At 37.1% G+C, this 13,237-nt stretch overlaps 1 protein-coding gene across 1 annotated transcript; it reads left to right on the top strand.

Moving 5' to 3' along the window:
- Positions 1–5: 5 nt before the first annotated feature.
- SLC38A2 (solute carrier family 38, member 2) lies at positions 6–12,733 on the top strand (the record flags this gene model as incomplete). Its single annotated transcript, XM_010022137.1, has 15 exons — positions 6–118; positions 438–519; positions 637–752; positions 3,867–3,940; positions 4,036–4,128; positions 4,330–4,411; positions 7,443–7,525; positions 8,539–8,597; positions 8,725–8,874; positions 9,653–9,732; positions 9,833–9,933; positions 10,341–10,465; positions 11,194–11,338; positions 11,456–11,553; positions 12,287–12,733. Coding segments are annotated over 15 exons (1,500 nt in total), but the record flags the coding sequence as incomplete, so codon positions are not given.
- Between the last annotated feature and the right edge of the window lie 504 nt (positions 12,734–13,237).

The following is a 13,237-nucleotide window of genomic DNA, read 5'->3' as shown; positions in this document are numbered from 1 at the left end:
TGAGCAGCGCCGAGGTGGGCAAGTTCAACATCTCCCCGGACGAGGACAGCAGCAGCTACAGCTCCAACAGCAACGACTTCAGCTACCCCTACCCCACCAAGCCCGCTGCCATGAAGAGGTGAGGGCGCGCCGCCGCCCCGGGACCACGCACCCAGCCGCGGCCACCGGCGACACACTTCAGCCTTAGTTTAAAACGCCGCCTCGGGTCGGGAGGTGCCGCGTGTCTGGCACGCGTTACGGGCACACGGAAGTGACCACGGATGTAAACAGCGGGGTGCTTTGTGCGCTGGCAGGGCACGGGGGAATGGGGTGGTGGTGGTGCTCGGGTCGTTCCGCTGGTTTTCTCGCTTCCCTTTGAAGTGTTTTGGAATGGCTAAATGGGAAGTTAGTACGCAAGTTGTCCGTGACAGTCACTAATGATGCAATGTTTTTTACAGCCACTATGCGGATATTGATCCAGAAAATCAAAATTTCCTGCTCGACTCCAATCTTGGAAAGAAGAAATATGAAACTCAGTATGTAAGTACATGCCAATGACATTTCAAAACAAAACCTTTCTTGCCAATGTTATGTTTGTCTTAATAGTGAAATGAGCGATAATTTTCTACTAACTATTACCTGTCTTCCTTTTCTCAGCATCCGGGTACTACTTCCTTTGGAATGTCAGTATTTAATTTGAGCAATGCTATTGTGGGTAGTGGCATCCTTGGTCTTTCTTATGCCATGGCTAACACTGGAATTGCTCTTTTTGTGTAAGTATCTTTTGGTTCATAAAGAAAATATTATTTCTGCTGTATAACTAATAGTAGAAAGCACTTGATATAAGAATATGACCTTTCCAAAATACCTATCATTGCTGTAGGGTGCAGAATTGCATTTTAAGATTTTGTGGCTTGTTTTAAACTAAGAGATCCTGATACATTCAGAAGGACTTGCAGAAATTAAACAGATTCATTGCAAATTCTGCAACCCACAAAACATTTTACAGTGAATTTTCCTTTATTTAGCTGTAGTTTCTCCACAAGTAGCTATAGACTTCCCTCGGAAAATTCCATTGTCCAAGTGGGAAAGAGAGGTGCTGCTTAACAGACTGAAGTCTGCATTAGCTTTTTCCTTTAGAGTTCACTGAAATTAATGATAACAGAAATCTTTCAATTACTGGAAGTCATAATTGCACCAGAAGTACAGGATCATGCTGCAGACAGAAGAAAAAAGTAGGCAGAAGAGGATTATTTTGCTTGTCTCTTGCAAGTCTGGTTGTGTCTACTCTTAAAAATTTCTGTGGCCCAGTCCTACTGATCAGGGTCTCCTTTAGGCACAACTGTGTCAGCTGAGGAACACAGATGCAATGCACTTACACGAATAAAGCAATCCTTTTTATTGCAGTGCTTTTACTCAATTCAGGGACCTGGTTTCAGCTTCACCTATAAAAATTGCTATCTCCCTGCAAGGGAGGGATGTAGGATAACCAGCATATCTTTACTGCAATGTCTATATTGACAGAAGCTTTCGGGTACAAGACAAGAGTGTAGTAACGTAATTGGAAATGACATAAGGAAACAATTATGTGCATTGCATAAAAATGTACTTGGGAAAGTACATTTTTCATATATTGGAGGCAGTTCAGCTCACACAACTTACAGTATCAGTGTCTGAGTGCAAATGACAATCCATGGATGTGTTTAAATTAACTTTGTATTTGTATCCTGGAAATAGATAAATGTATTGAGTGTTCAAGAGCAAGTGAAGAGTAATGTTCAGTCTGAAATTTGCTTTATTCGATTACCAGATTTCCAGAAAGTCGTAGGCCAGGTTTACTTCCATACATTTCACAGTATATCAAGGTGGCATTCAGGTTTCTTTTGGAAACTACCAGTGTGTAAAGATTTTATCTAAAGGCTTTTATTTTAAATACATGACAATTAGTTAAATTTTTACTAAGTCTTGCACTTATTTAGATGATGCTAAACCGAACGAACAACTTAGCAGCATGAATTCAGAAGAGATAGATACTTAATTTCTCTACACATCAGTTTCATGCCCTAAAGATCTTCTGCAGCACATAAAATCAGCATAATTAGAACTGAGGAGAGGAAAAAACAAATGTAAAGTTCAATATTTGAATAGATTTACATGTAACAAGGATACTTTTTTCTGAAGACAAAAATGTTCAAAACTGCCAATTTAACAGTTGGGTGCTGAAGTTGTTCAGTTAACCTTTTCATTTTCAGATACTGCATTCAGATCTATTTGCACTAGTACTGACTCAAAAGATAAACCTTGCAAAGCTTAGTGCAGTTTGTATAGTTCCAAGGCAGGAAAACAGTCAATCACTGGTGATACTGAGGATTTATGATGACACTGAGGGTATTACAGACACCGTTTAATAACTAGGTTACAGATTCAGATCCAGATGCAGTTGATTAAGGCAGTAAATTCTTTGAAGACTGCGTGAAGTCACTTGTGTCAGTGCTGTGACTTGTCACTTGTGTCAGCACTAAATCAATGAATGATATGGTCTGGAAGCCAGAAACTGAGCTTCAAGATGAGTTTGCTGACTGATTTTGTCAACACCGTACTTACTCAGCCATTCAAGGTTAGGACTGAGGGGTCCAGGGTCTGTGCTGGTTTAATGAACCTTTCACACCTTGCTGTCCTGTTTTGATGGTTGAATTATGTGCTCGTTAATTTCTGCCTGTCAGAAATACAGAGGTTTATTTGCAGGTTGGTGTTGAACTGGCACAGTAGCACAAGTTTCCTGTATTCCTCATACAGATCTGCGAAGCTTTTTTCAAATGTTCTTGTTTCCAGTTCTCTGTGCAGTGTTTACTAATTTTGCCAACATTAAAAATTACTCAAAAGAAAATTTAAAGAATATTTTGGGAACTCTAGATGGAGCTTGCCATTTTTGAGCAGCATTTTGCTGATTCTTAGCTTTCCTATAAAGCAGAATGCTTGTATAGGTATAAGAAAGGCCAGGTTTTTTTTTGAATGTGTTGTAATTTTCCGCTGTGTTCTTCAGCAGTTGAGAAGTCCCCCCTAGTGTGCCACTCCAGGAAGTGCATTTGTTGTGGGAGAGATGTGTTCTTGAGAGATCCGAATTCTACATGTTGCAAATGTGCTTCTGGAAATAATACATATTGCATGTAAAAGCTGTGGGGAAGATAAACAAGCTGCTAGCGATTCCCATGTAAGCACACATGAAGAGTAACTTGAGCAGAGAAAGGTGGTTTTTTTTTTTAAATTAACATTATTTTTTAATGTATTTCCATTGGAGACACAGCTCTTGATGTATCTGAATTTTCAGTCAATTCTTTAAGGCTTTTGCAGTTTTCATCTTCCTATGAGAAGAGACATAACACAGGTTTAAGCTGTAAAAAGCTGATTTAAGACCAAGAGATAATCTTCACTGTAGCTGCAGTTAGTCACAACGGGATGGTCAGTAAATGGATAATTATGGTGGACAACGGATGGTCATTTTTGAACAAGAACAGGAAGACAGGAGAAATACAGTTTCTTACAATGATACAAAGACCATTCCCATTGACACTTTGTTATTTATATCAAATGTAGCCGATTTTAATGGTCTTTTGGTGCTTAGGCCGCTTAACCTTGAATATAAACATTGTTTAGTCCCGCGCTACAATCTATCTGTATGCCTCTGAAATGCAATTTTAGTATAAAACCCTTTCTAAACTAGTCATCAGTTGGGTTTTCAGAATGCTTTCAACTGGCCTTAGAGTCTATAGGGGTTTAAAAGATAATATTTTAACATGATTAATTTTGATATTTGATACATCTTCATTTAATAGGGATACAGTAAGTCATTTATGGCTATTAAAAATTTGCGTATTTTCCTCCCCCAGGATACTTCTGCTGTTTGTCTCAATATTTTCTTTATATTCAGTGCATCTCCTTTTGAAGACTGCCAATGAAGGAGGTATGGCAAATCACTGTTTTACAAACATACAGTATTTGCTTCCTATGGTATCATTGAAATACATCCTTCCAATGGACTATTTTGTTTTCTTTTAGGATCTTTATTGTATGAACAGTTGGGAATGAAGGCATTTGGTATGGCTGGAAAACTTGCTGCTTCTGGATCAATTACAATGCAGAACATTGGAGGTGAGGACAAGATCTTAAAATGTTTGTGCTACCAATACTAATTGTTCCCTACATACTCTTGGAGACTTTTTTTTTTTCCCCACACAACATGTCTTCATTAACTGCTTGTGTTCAAGTGAAGTTATGAAACATGTTATGTGATTCTTGCATCTTGTGTCATATTCTATATTTGTAATGATCTATGATGTTATTCACCTACAGCTATGTCAAGCTACCTCTTCATAGTGAAATATGAGTTACCATTGGTCATCAAGACATTTATGAACATCGAAGAGACCACAGGGTAGGTGTTAGTACTCCTCATCAGAGAAACTATTAGGAGAAACAAATATGGAGACTGTATATATTTTTATATGAAGACCACGTTCGGTACACCGTAGGGTAGCTTCTTACTCAGACAGAGATACAGTAAGTTTATTCTTCCCTTGAGTGCTCCACATCATTTAGAACCAGCCTGTCCTGGGGAAAGGGTAGAAAAATGCAGGTATTGCATCATATTACAGAAAGCTGTTCTGTAGAACATCAGGTAAGTGTTAATGTACCAGTCAGTACATACTCTCAATAAGGGAAGATAAATGCAGCCATGGTTGTTTTTTTGTTTCATTTTCTTTAATTGTATTCCAACTGTTTTGGGCTGGTTGTGTTGGTTTTCTAGTGTTAATATTGGGGGAAGTGATTAAATGTAAGACTAAAGTGCAGTTTTGTAATGAATGTGTTAAGGGGCAGTTTCCAGAAAGACATGGGAACTAAACATTGAACTAAACCAGAGTTTATGTGCCCAAGACAAAAATGGTGGACACACTGCCATTTAGCCCTGGAGACACCTTGACTCCATAGTGGCTTTCCTGCTTAACTTTTAAAGTGGGTGCCTTGGATAGGGTTCATTTTATCTAACCGTACCTTCTGAAAGTTAGATTTTGAGATTATTATTATCACTCTGGTCTTGGTATAATCAGTGGAGAAAGGTGATCCTCTGTAGTGGTTAGTTCAGTGCACCTGGCTTAGATACCTGTTTTGGGCATCTCCAAAGAACAATTTATCTTACCACTCTATATTGAGAGGGTGTGTAAAAACAGCTATCTGAAACAAGATGCCTGACTTCCAATGGATAGAGTTAAGTGCTATAAATCTCACTCTTCAGAGTTGTACTTCTGTGCCTTGTCCTGAAGTGTCCCAGTCTTGAGAGGGCTGAGCAGCTCAAGACTCCAACTTACACCTAAGCCTGAGTTCAGAAGGTAGGCATTTTTCCGCCTGTGTTCCCCAAGGGGTTCAAGCCATTTGGTGGTGTTCATACAGCTTGTGATAGATATTGTCATGACAACAGTGCTAGCCATCTTTTTTATTTTTCTCCTCTTTTTTTTTTTTTTTTTTTTTTTAATGTACTCAAAGAATGCACCCACCCCATTTACTTAGTAGTGTAACGTTTACAAATTCATTTCCCTCCTTTGGATGAATTCAAGCCCTTATTTTTCACTTTGTAAGGAAGTCTCTGGAGTAGCCAGTACTTACAAGGGGGCTTGGAGACAAGTAGTTTTAATTGTCCCATCGCCAAAGAGGACAGTACAGTCGAAATTGGTTGCAGTTCAAGGGGGAATATTGAAGGCTGTGAATCTCTCTGAATACAGCTGCTGCTCTGCCAATCTGGCAGGAAGATTAAGAAGTTGGGATTTGTATCTTAAGTGTTTTCTTGTTGGCTGGTACTAGGTAGCTGTACACTGATTTAAAGCAAATCTTTTCTCAGTGCTCTGTCCATTGTGGACCCCATTTAACTGACTCTCTCCATGCATTGCTTAGGGGAGTCTGGGTGGCTACCATTGGCATGGATTCCACTCTGGCAGCCTGGTGCCTAAAATGTAAGCGCTCACCTGTTTAAATGTCCCAAAATAATGCTTACTGTAGAAGATACTTTGGAACTCTGAGATAATGTTACAAATACTAGCTCCATTGTTAAAATTCATGTAGCAGTTTTTAAAATACTCAGCTGTGTCTTGAAGCTGCACAATCCCATTCTTTACTCTTCAGCACAGACAAACTTTCAAGTCCTTGGTCTGAAACTCCTGAGGGCCTCCATGTGGGGCATGCACAGTAACACTGTATGTTCTTATGACTGTATCAAATGCAAGGAGTCTTTGTGCTGTGATTTCTTTCAAATTTACCACAAGACTATTACATTTTAAAAGAAAGACAACAAAAGGTACATGATGTTAAGGTCCGACGTGCCTGAACTTTCTAAAACACATTTTTTACATTTAGTTATCCCAGGTAAAACTGGGGAAAAACACGACCAAATTGTTTTTGCGTTTACTGCATAAAACCAGAGCAAGTCTGTAAAAGTTGTTCCACATTTCCACTTCCATATATAGGCTTATAATTCAGCAATTGAGTTGTAATGCACAGATTTCTAATTAGGTTTCCTTTGTTTATCTAAATAGTATACAGTCCATTTTAAAATACATGCTGTAAAGACAATACAATAACAGAATATAAAGTAATAGTATCTTGGAATAAATGGTTAGTGTTACTTAAATTGCTTAAACAATATAGGATGGTTCTGTAGGACAGGTGAAGAAAGCAGTTACCCTGCCACAATTAAATACTCAAGATCAGTTTTTCTTTTAGTTCAGTGAAATTATATTTACACAGATCTAACTTTGTTTTTCTGTGTTTCAAAGGAAGATGTTCATCTCTTAACATGCCAAAATGCTTTGTCAAAAAATAGCTACTGCTTCTTATGGAATAAATGGAAAGCAATTAATGTGAGGTCCTTGTCATAGTTTCCCTACTGAAAAGGACTAAACGTGCCTCCCAGTGCTTGTTGGAGTTTTCCCAGCCAGTGGGCTTGAGCTACTGCCTTAACTCCAGCCCTCACCTGTTTTGAACTCCCACAGGGCACCCAACAGAATTTCATTTCCATTAAAAATGGATCACCACCCTGCTGGGACCCTGTGATACTCTGATACGTCTGGAGAGTTGGGAACCAGCATTTAAGCAAATTATTTTTTTTTTCCGTGATTGATCCCAGCTGACTTTTTTTAATGACCAGTCATTTACGTTCCTGTCTTCTGACTTCCACATATTAATTTTAGGAAAGGACACTAAAGGAAAGGCACAATGCAGGTTTGGGGTGAGATAAGAAGTTATTGTAGGGCTTTAGGTCCATATAGTAAGTTGAATGCTAATTCTTTGTGACATCAGGTACTACGTTTTAGTTAAGAATCCTGTATGTTGTAGGACATAAGAATGAAGATTAAACTGGAAATGTCATCATTTTTAAATACTTTTGATTATTTACAAACATTACTTTTTTTCTACAGAGAATGGTATCTTAATGGTGACTATTTAGTGCTGCTGGTGTCTGTCATCCTCATTCTTCCTCTGTCCTTACTGAAAAATTTAGGTAAGCAGTAGAGTACAATCAAACACACTTGAAAATTTTGTGGGGAAATGGGTTGATACAGTGTTTGAGTCTTGAAGTACTATGTGAATTAACAGCTGCCCCCAGACTTTGTCTTGGGACTAATCAGTGTTTAGGTAATTGCTGTCAGTCTACTTAAAAAAAACCCCACCAATGATAATTAAAAAAAAATAGTAATAATAAAAATAATAATAAAAATATGTATGTATAAAAAATCAAGACAAGTATTGTAAGTTACAGATGTATTTGTGGAAAACAAAAGGTCGATATATAGGCTGTCTCTTTAGAACAAGGCTCAACAGTAACTTTCTGTTTGTGTTCTTATCACAAAGTTTAACCTATTTTGGTTAGTAGTTACTAGCGAATAGTGTTATTAGCTATCCTATAATAGCCAGGTATGCTAGCCCTGAGCAGTTATATTGTCTTTGAAGTGTAAATAGAAGTCACTTTTTTTAATTTTAGATCTCAAGCAGTAGCAGAATATTCATACCAGTATATGAAATGTCTGTAATTCAGTGCTATATATGAATAATTCAATTAGAACCCTGTTTGTTCAGAGAATCCTGTAGTAGAACCTTAGTTGCTGAGAGTCCTGATGTGAATTACTTTCTCAAGTTACTACCTTCTACAAATTAAGTGAATCAGTACAAACAGAAAGGAAAAGGCATAGTGCATTCTGTTAGAATTAACCCTTTAATCATTCTTAGCATGTAATAAACAATTCACATAGTTGTTAGTGTGGGAATTTTTTGGTTAATTATAAAGCTTAACATGATAGACTCACTGTATGTATACACCCTAATATGTCTTTGAGAATTTTTGTTTCTGAGTTTAGATTGGTAGATGTTAATGAATAATTAACTTGTTCTATGTAACACTAAGAAAATGGCAATCTAAAGAGATCACTGACAGAATATATTTTGTCATTATGTTATGACTTGAATAGTGTTTCTGTTTACTGTACCTTAGATTTCTTTATCTTTCTTTTAACACAGGATATTTGGGCTATACCAGTGGCTTTTCCTTACTTTGCATGGTCTTCTTTCTGATTGTTGTAAGTATAATCTTGTAGACTTCCAGTGCTTGTAAAAGTGCATTTCAAAGTGAAATTAAACAGTTTCTGAAAAGTTTCATGTATTGTATTTGTCAAAGTAACACTAAATACATGACTTTATTTCTAGGTAATTTGGAAGATGTTTCAGATTCCTTGTCCTATGGACACTGATATCATGAACATGACATTAGTAAATGTGACACTGGCACCTTTGATGGATCAAAACATAACAAGTGATGATATGTGCAAGCCAAAATATTTCATCTTCAATTCACAGGTAACTGACTAAAAATCAAACTCTGGTGAAAACATTTAAGAGAGACTAAATACATAGCAGATAGATTAGGTCATTTTTCCTTCGAGTAATTGCCAATTTGTAAACTTGGGGATGTGCTAAGACTTTATGTTCCAGTAGAGTAAGTCACTGTTCACCTCCTTTAGACTGAGTGTCTCCACACTCCAGATACACAGAAGTTAGAGGAGCTTGAGGTGCCTGCCTGAGATGAGTGGCAATAAATTCATCTCTCATTTTTCAGCACAGCATCTCTCAAGCTTTCTCAAGTTAGTAAAGCATTTTGAAAAGTAGATTGCAGAAGAAGATGAAGTAAATAGTAAAAGCATTTGGGAAATGTATGCCAAGGTTTAGGATAGATTTTAACTTCCCAGTCACAAAGTCTTGACTCTTATGAAATGCTCCCAGTTACAGTGGTGAGTCTCCACACATGGGGAAGAAGCATGTGTAATAGCCAGTACCAAGATCAGTACTAGTAATGGCTTAAGCCAGTGAGATGCAGAGCAGAATTCTGAATGCTAATACATTCAACTCAGATTGGACTTCACTGAGATTTGAGAGGATTTGGTACCTGAGGGTCTGGGTTTAAGAAAATACGAACTTGTTTTAATTTTTGCTGAAGTTTCAGTTGTAGAGAACAGCCAGTCTTTATCAAAAACTAACTGGTGCCTAAGTCAAAACTGAAACATCTACAGATTAAGTTTTTAAAACTAGATTTCTAATGTCTATTGAGATACTTAAGAAAGGTACTTTTGTTTTTCAGACGGTCTATGCTGTCCCAATCCTAACATTTTCTTTTGTGTGCCATCCTGCAATTCTTCCCATCTATGAAGAACTGAAAAGGTAAATCTTGGATATGTGTCTGTAATATCACTACTCTAAAAGAAGTAATAGAAAAGTGTGTTCTCATTGCTAACAATGTTTCTTTTTCTCTTTCTTATAGCCGAAGCCGTAAAAGGATGATGAATGTGTCCTATGTATCTTTTTTTGCCATGTTCCTCATGTATTTATTGGCTGCTCTCTTTGGATACCTGACATTTTATGGTGAATACTGCCTTCTTTGCTTTCCTTTAAATGAATTATGTGCTGCAGAACCACGCTATTGTTTTTAAGTTAGAATAAGCAAGCATTTAGTATGGGTTCTAAATATACACTGTTTGTTAGGTGGTGGGGTTAATACTTTCCTAAGTGCACACCCAAAAAAAGACCAGTAGCAGAATTAAGCCCAAGGTGCAGAATTAATCCCAAGGCACAGAATTAAAATTGGATTAAAACAGATGCAGTTCCTTCAAGTTATCCCTGTCTAAAATGGAGACATGCTTACAGGACCTATTGAGGCTTTCAATTCATGTTGCTCTAACTGTAAAATCTGCTTAAGATCTAGAGCAGAAGCAGTTTGTTTTGAGAAGTATGTCAACTACATCTAATAAAGTACTGTTTTTTCTGTATAGGAAAAGTTGAACCAGAACTGCTTCATACCTACTCTGCTTATCTGGGTGCTGATGTTCTTCTTCTGATTGTGCGTCTCGCTGTACTTATGGCTGTAACCCTTACTGTACCTGTAGTTATTTTCCCAGTAAGTAATTTACTTTACTCTTACTGCCATATTTTATTTTCACCTCCTGTCCTGCTGCAGTCATGTGCTGATTTGGTAACTCCCATTTATTAATCTGTAGGATTTTTCTCTTAACTGAAAGAAGAAATTTATTCCAATAAGCTTGAGGAAATATCTCTATACTGTTAATTTAAATAAATGAATAATTTACAAGGCAGTAGATACAAATACATTCCGTTACACGTATACGTTCCGTTATAGTATTTTCCTGGTATTGTTTAACTGGGGAGGTGGAACAGACTGCCCCTTTATAAAAGTACTTGCACATTATATTATCAGCTTACAAAATTCTTTGTGTTTATGTAAGTACATTGTGAATATGGAATTCTGGCCATTTAGGTGGATGTTGTTCAGCAGCATCCTTAGATGTTACAAAAATCCCTGGTATTTATTTTTGTCCAAAACAGATATTTTTCCTTGGTTTTTAGTCCATTATTGGCTGTGCTTTGAAAATCTAAATCACTGAGAAGAGAAACAGACCAGAAAACACAGAGCTGCCTCTCCAGTGCAGGACATAAATATTAAAAAAGAAAAAATAATAATGTCTTTCAACTTTTACTAAAATCTGAAGTATTCAGGAAATTTATGTTAAAATACTTTCAGAAAAAAGGTCTAATTTGGGTGACACTCACGGACTTCCACAATGAAGACTAAACTCTCTTTTTGTTGTTCCTTCCCCTCTTCAACAGATTCGCAGTTCCATTACCCAGCTGTTGTGGGCAGGGAAGGAGTTTAGATGGTGGCGTCACTGTTCCATTACAGTTGCTCTTCTGGCGTTTACCAACATGCTTGTTATCTTTGTCCCTACAATCCGAGACATCTTTGGATTCATTGGTAAGCATTTTCACATTGGTTCAAGTAGTCTTAAAAATCTTGGAAAATGCCATTGCGATCTACTTAAATTATACTTACCTGTTTATGAATATTTATTTGTATGCTTTATTAATACAGGTGCATCTGCGGCTGCCATGCTGATCTTTATACTCCCTTCTGCCTTCTATATCAAATTAGTGAAGAAGGAACCGATGAAGTCAGTGCAAAAGATTGGGGTATGTATAGACAAATATGAATAGTTACACTTGCTTACTAATTCAGAACAAGAACTATAGTTTCCTTCTTCACAATCCAAGAATTTTGAAGTCCTGGCGAAGGCAGGCATTGAATTGGCTTTTAATGCTATCTATCTTAGTTAACACGTGGGAGTTGCATAGGTACTCAAAACTGAGGAAATAACATCATGAGGCTCACTTCACTTCAGTGACTTTTCTCACCCCTCATCCCCCAATCTCAACAATAATTGGACCGTTCTCTTGCTGACATGAACCAAATTTCAACAGGTTACCCTTAAGAACTGTACCAAAAAAGTCTTGTTCTCCTTTAAATCTTCCCTCAAGACTTACTTATATAATTTACCCCATAAAAGCTGACTTCCACCAATCGTTTGGGTCATCCTGACTGATCTTGGTGCTCTTGCTTATCTTGGACATACTGACTCACAATCAAATCGTAGACATACTGAGTCAGAATCCAGTCAGCGCAGTGGCACATCCTGACTGTTATCAGCAGCTACATTAACTTCGCTCAGTTGAGGGTGAGGTCTGCTATATGGAAATAAATGTACTTTTTTATTTGAAAAGGGACCCCAAGTATGAAAAAGGTTCCTAACTCCTTGTTGTTTACTGCGATCTTGTGTCTCTTTCACTTTGTGCCATAAATACACATGACTTTGTGGGTGTAGTAGCAGAATCTAAAATACTTAGTTTATGTTTTCTTTCCTTCCAGGCTGCATTCTTCTTTCTAAGTGGTATACTTGTGATGACTGGGTGTATGACACTGATTATTCTAGACTGGACCCAGAATGTTGCATCTGACGGCCATTAACTGTCCTGGTTTAATCTCTTAATACTCCACTTCAAATGCCAGTGTTCACTCAGATACCTACTGAGAACGAAAATGAGCTATTCAGCTTCCTTTAAAATGCAGATTCTTTGTTGATGGTTCTTCTGATTGTAGAATACCTGAACTCTTGTCTTTAAGAAACTATTCTGCATGATGGAAGTGGATACTAACATCAAACCAACGTGAGTGTCTGGCTGAAGGAAGTGACAAGTTTATTCCATTCCAGAGAATGGACAGAACCCTCTGTAGACTTTTATCAAGCCATGTTTGGCTTTCGTCATTGTTACTTGGATATTTTGTTATTTTACTTGAATGTGCCTAATGGAACCATTTGATGTGAGAAATAACTTTAATTTACAGCAAAGTGTTTAAATAACCAATGAGAGAGAGAGAAACACTATTATTTTTTGTACCAAAAATTCTTATGGACCTCAAAAGCACTATTTTGACTTTAAGAAACATTTTTCTAGAAAGAATGAAAGAATAAAATAGAACAGCTCATAAAAATATTCAATCAGTGTCCTAAATTAAATCTGGTTTGCCTTTCTGTAGAGGCATAACTGGAAGAAATTTTATTTTAAAAAGTACTTCTGATGACCAAAACAGAAAACGAACGAATTCAAGTCAAAATTCTCTAATTATAACTGCTTCCCAGGAAATTCCCTTAGTTTGAGGTAGAGTGAAAATAATTCTGAAAATCAGTTGTCAGCTTACTTAAATTAAGTAACTACAGTTACCTTAGTACCCAAAAATGGTGTGGAAACCCAAATTTTCAAGCTTTAATAAGCCACCCTTTAAAATGGGTGCATTTGAGGAAAATGTAGTTAATTTAGA

The sequence above is a fragment of the Nestor notabilis genome, unplaced genomic scaffold, assembly GCF_000696875.1.
Source record: "Nestor notabilis isolate BGI_N333 unplaced genomic scaffold, ASM69687v1 scaffold35849, whole genome shotgun sequence".
Lineage (NCBI taxonomy): Eukaryota > Metazoa > Chordata > Aves > Psittaciformes > Psittacidae > Nestor > Nestor notabilis.
This window is presented reverse-complemented; position numbering and strand designations above follow the sequence as displayed.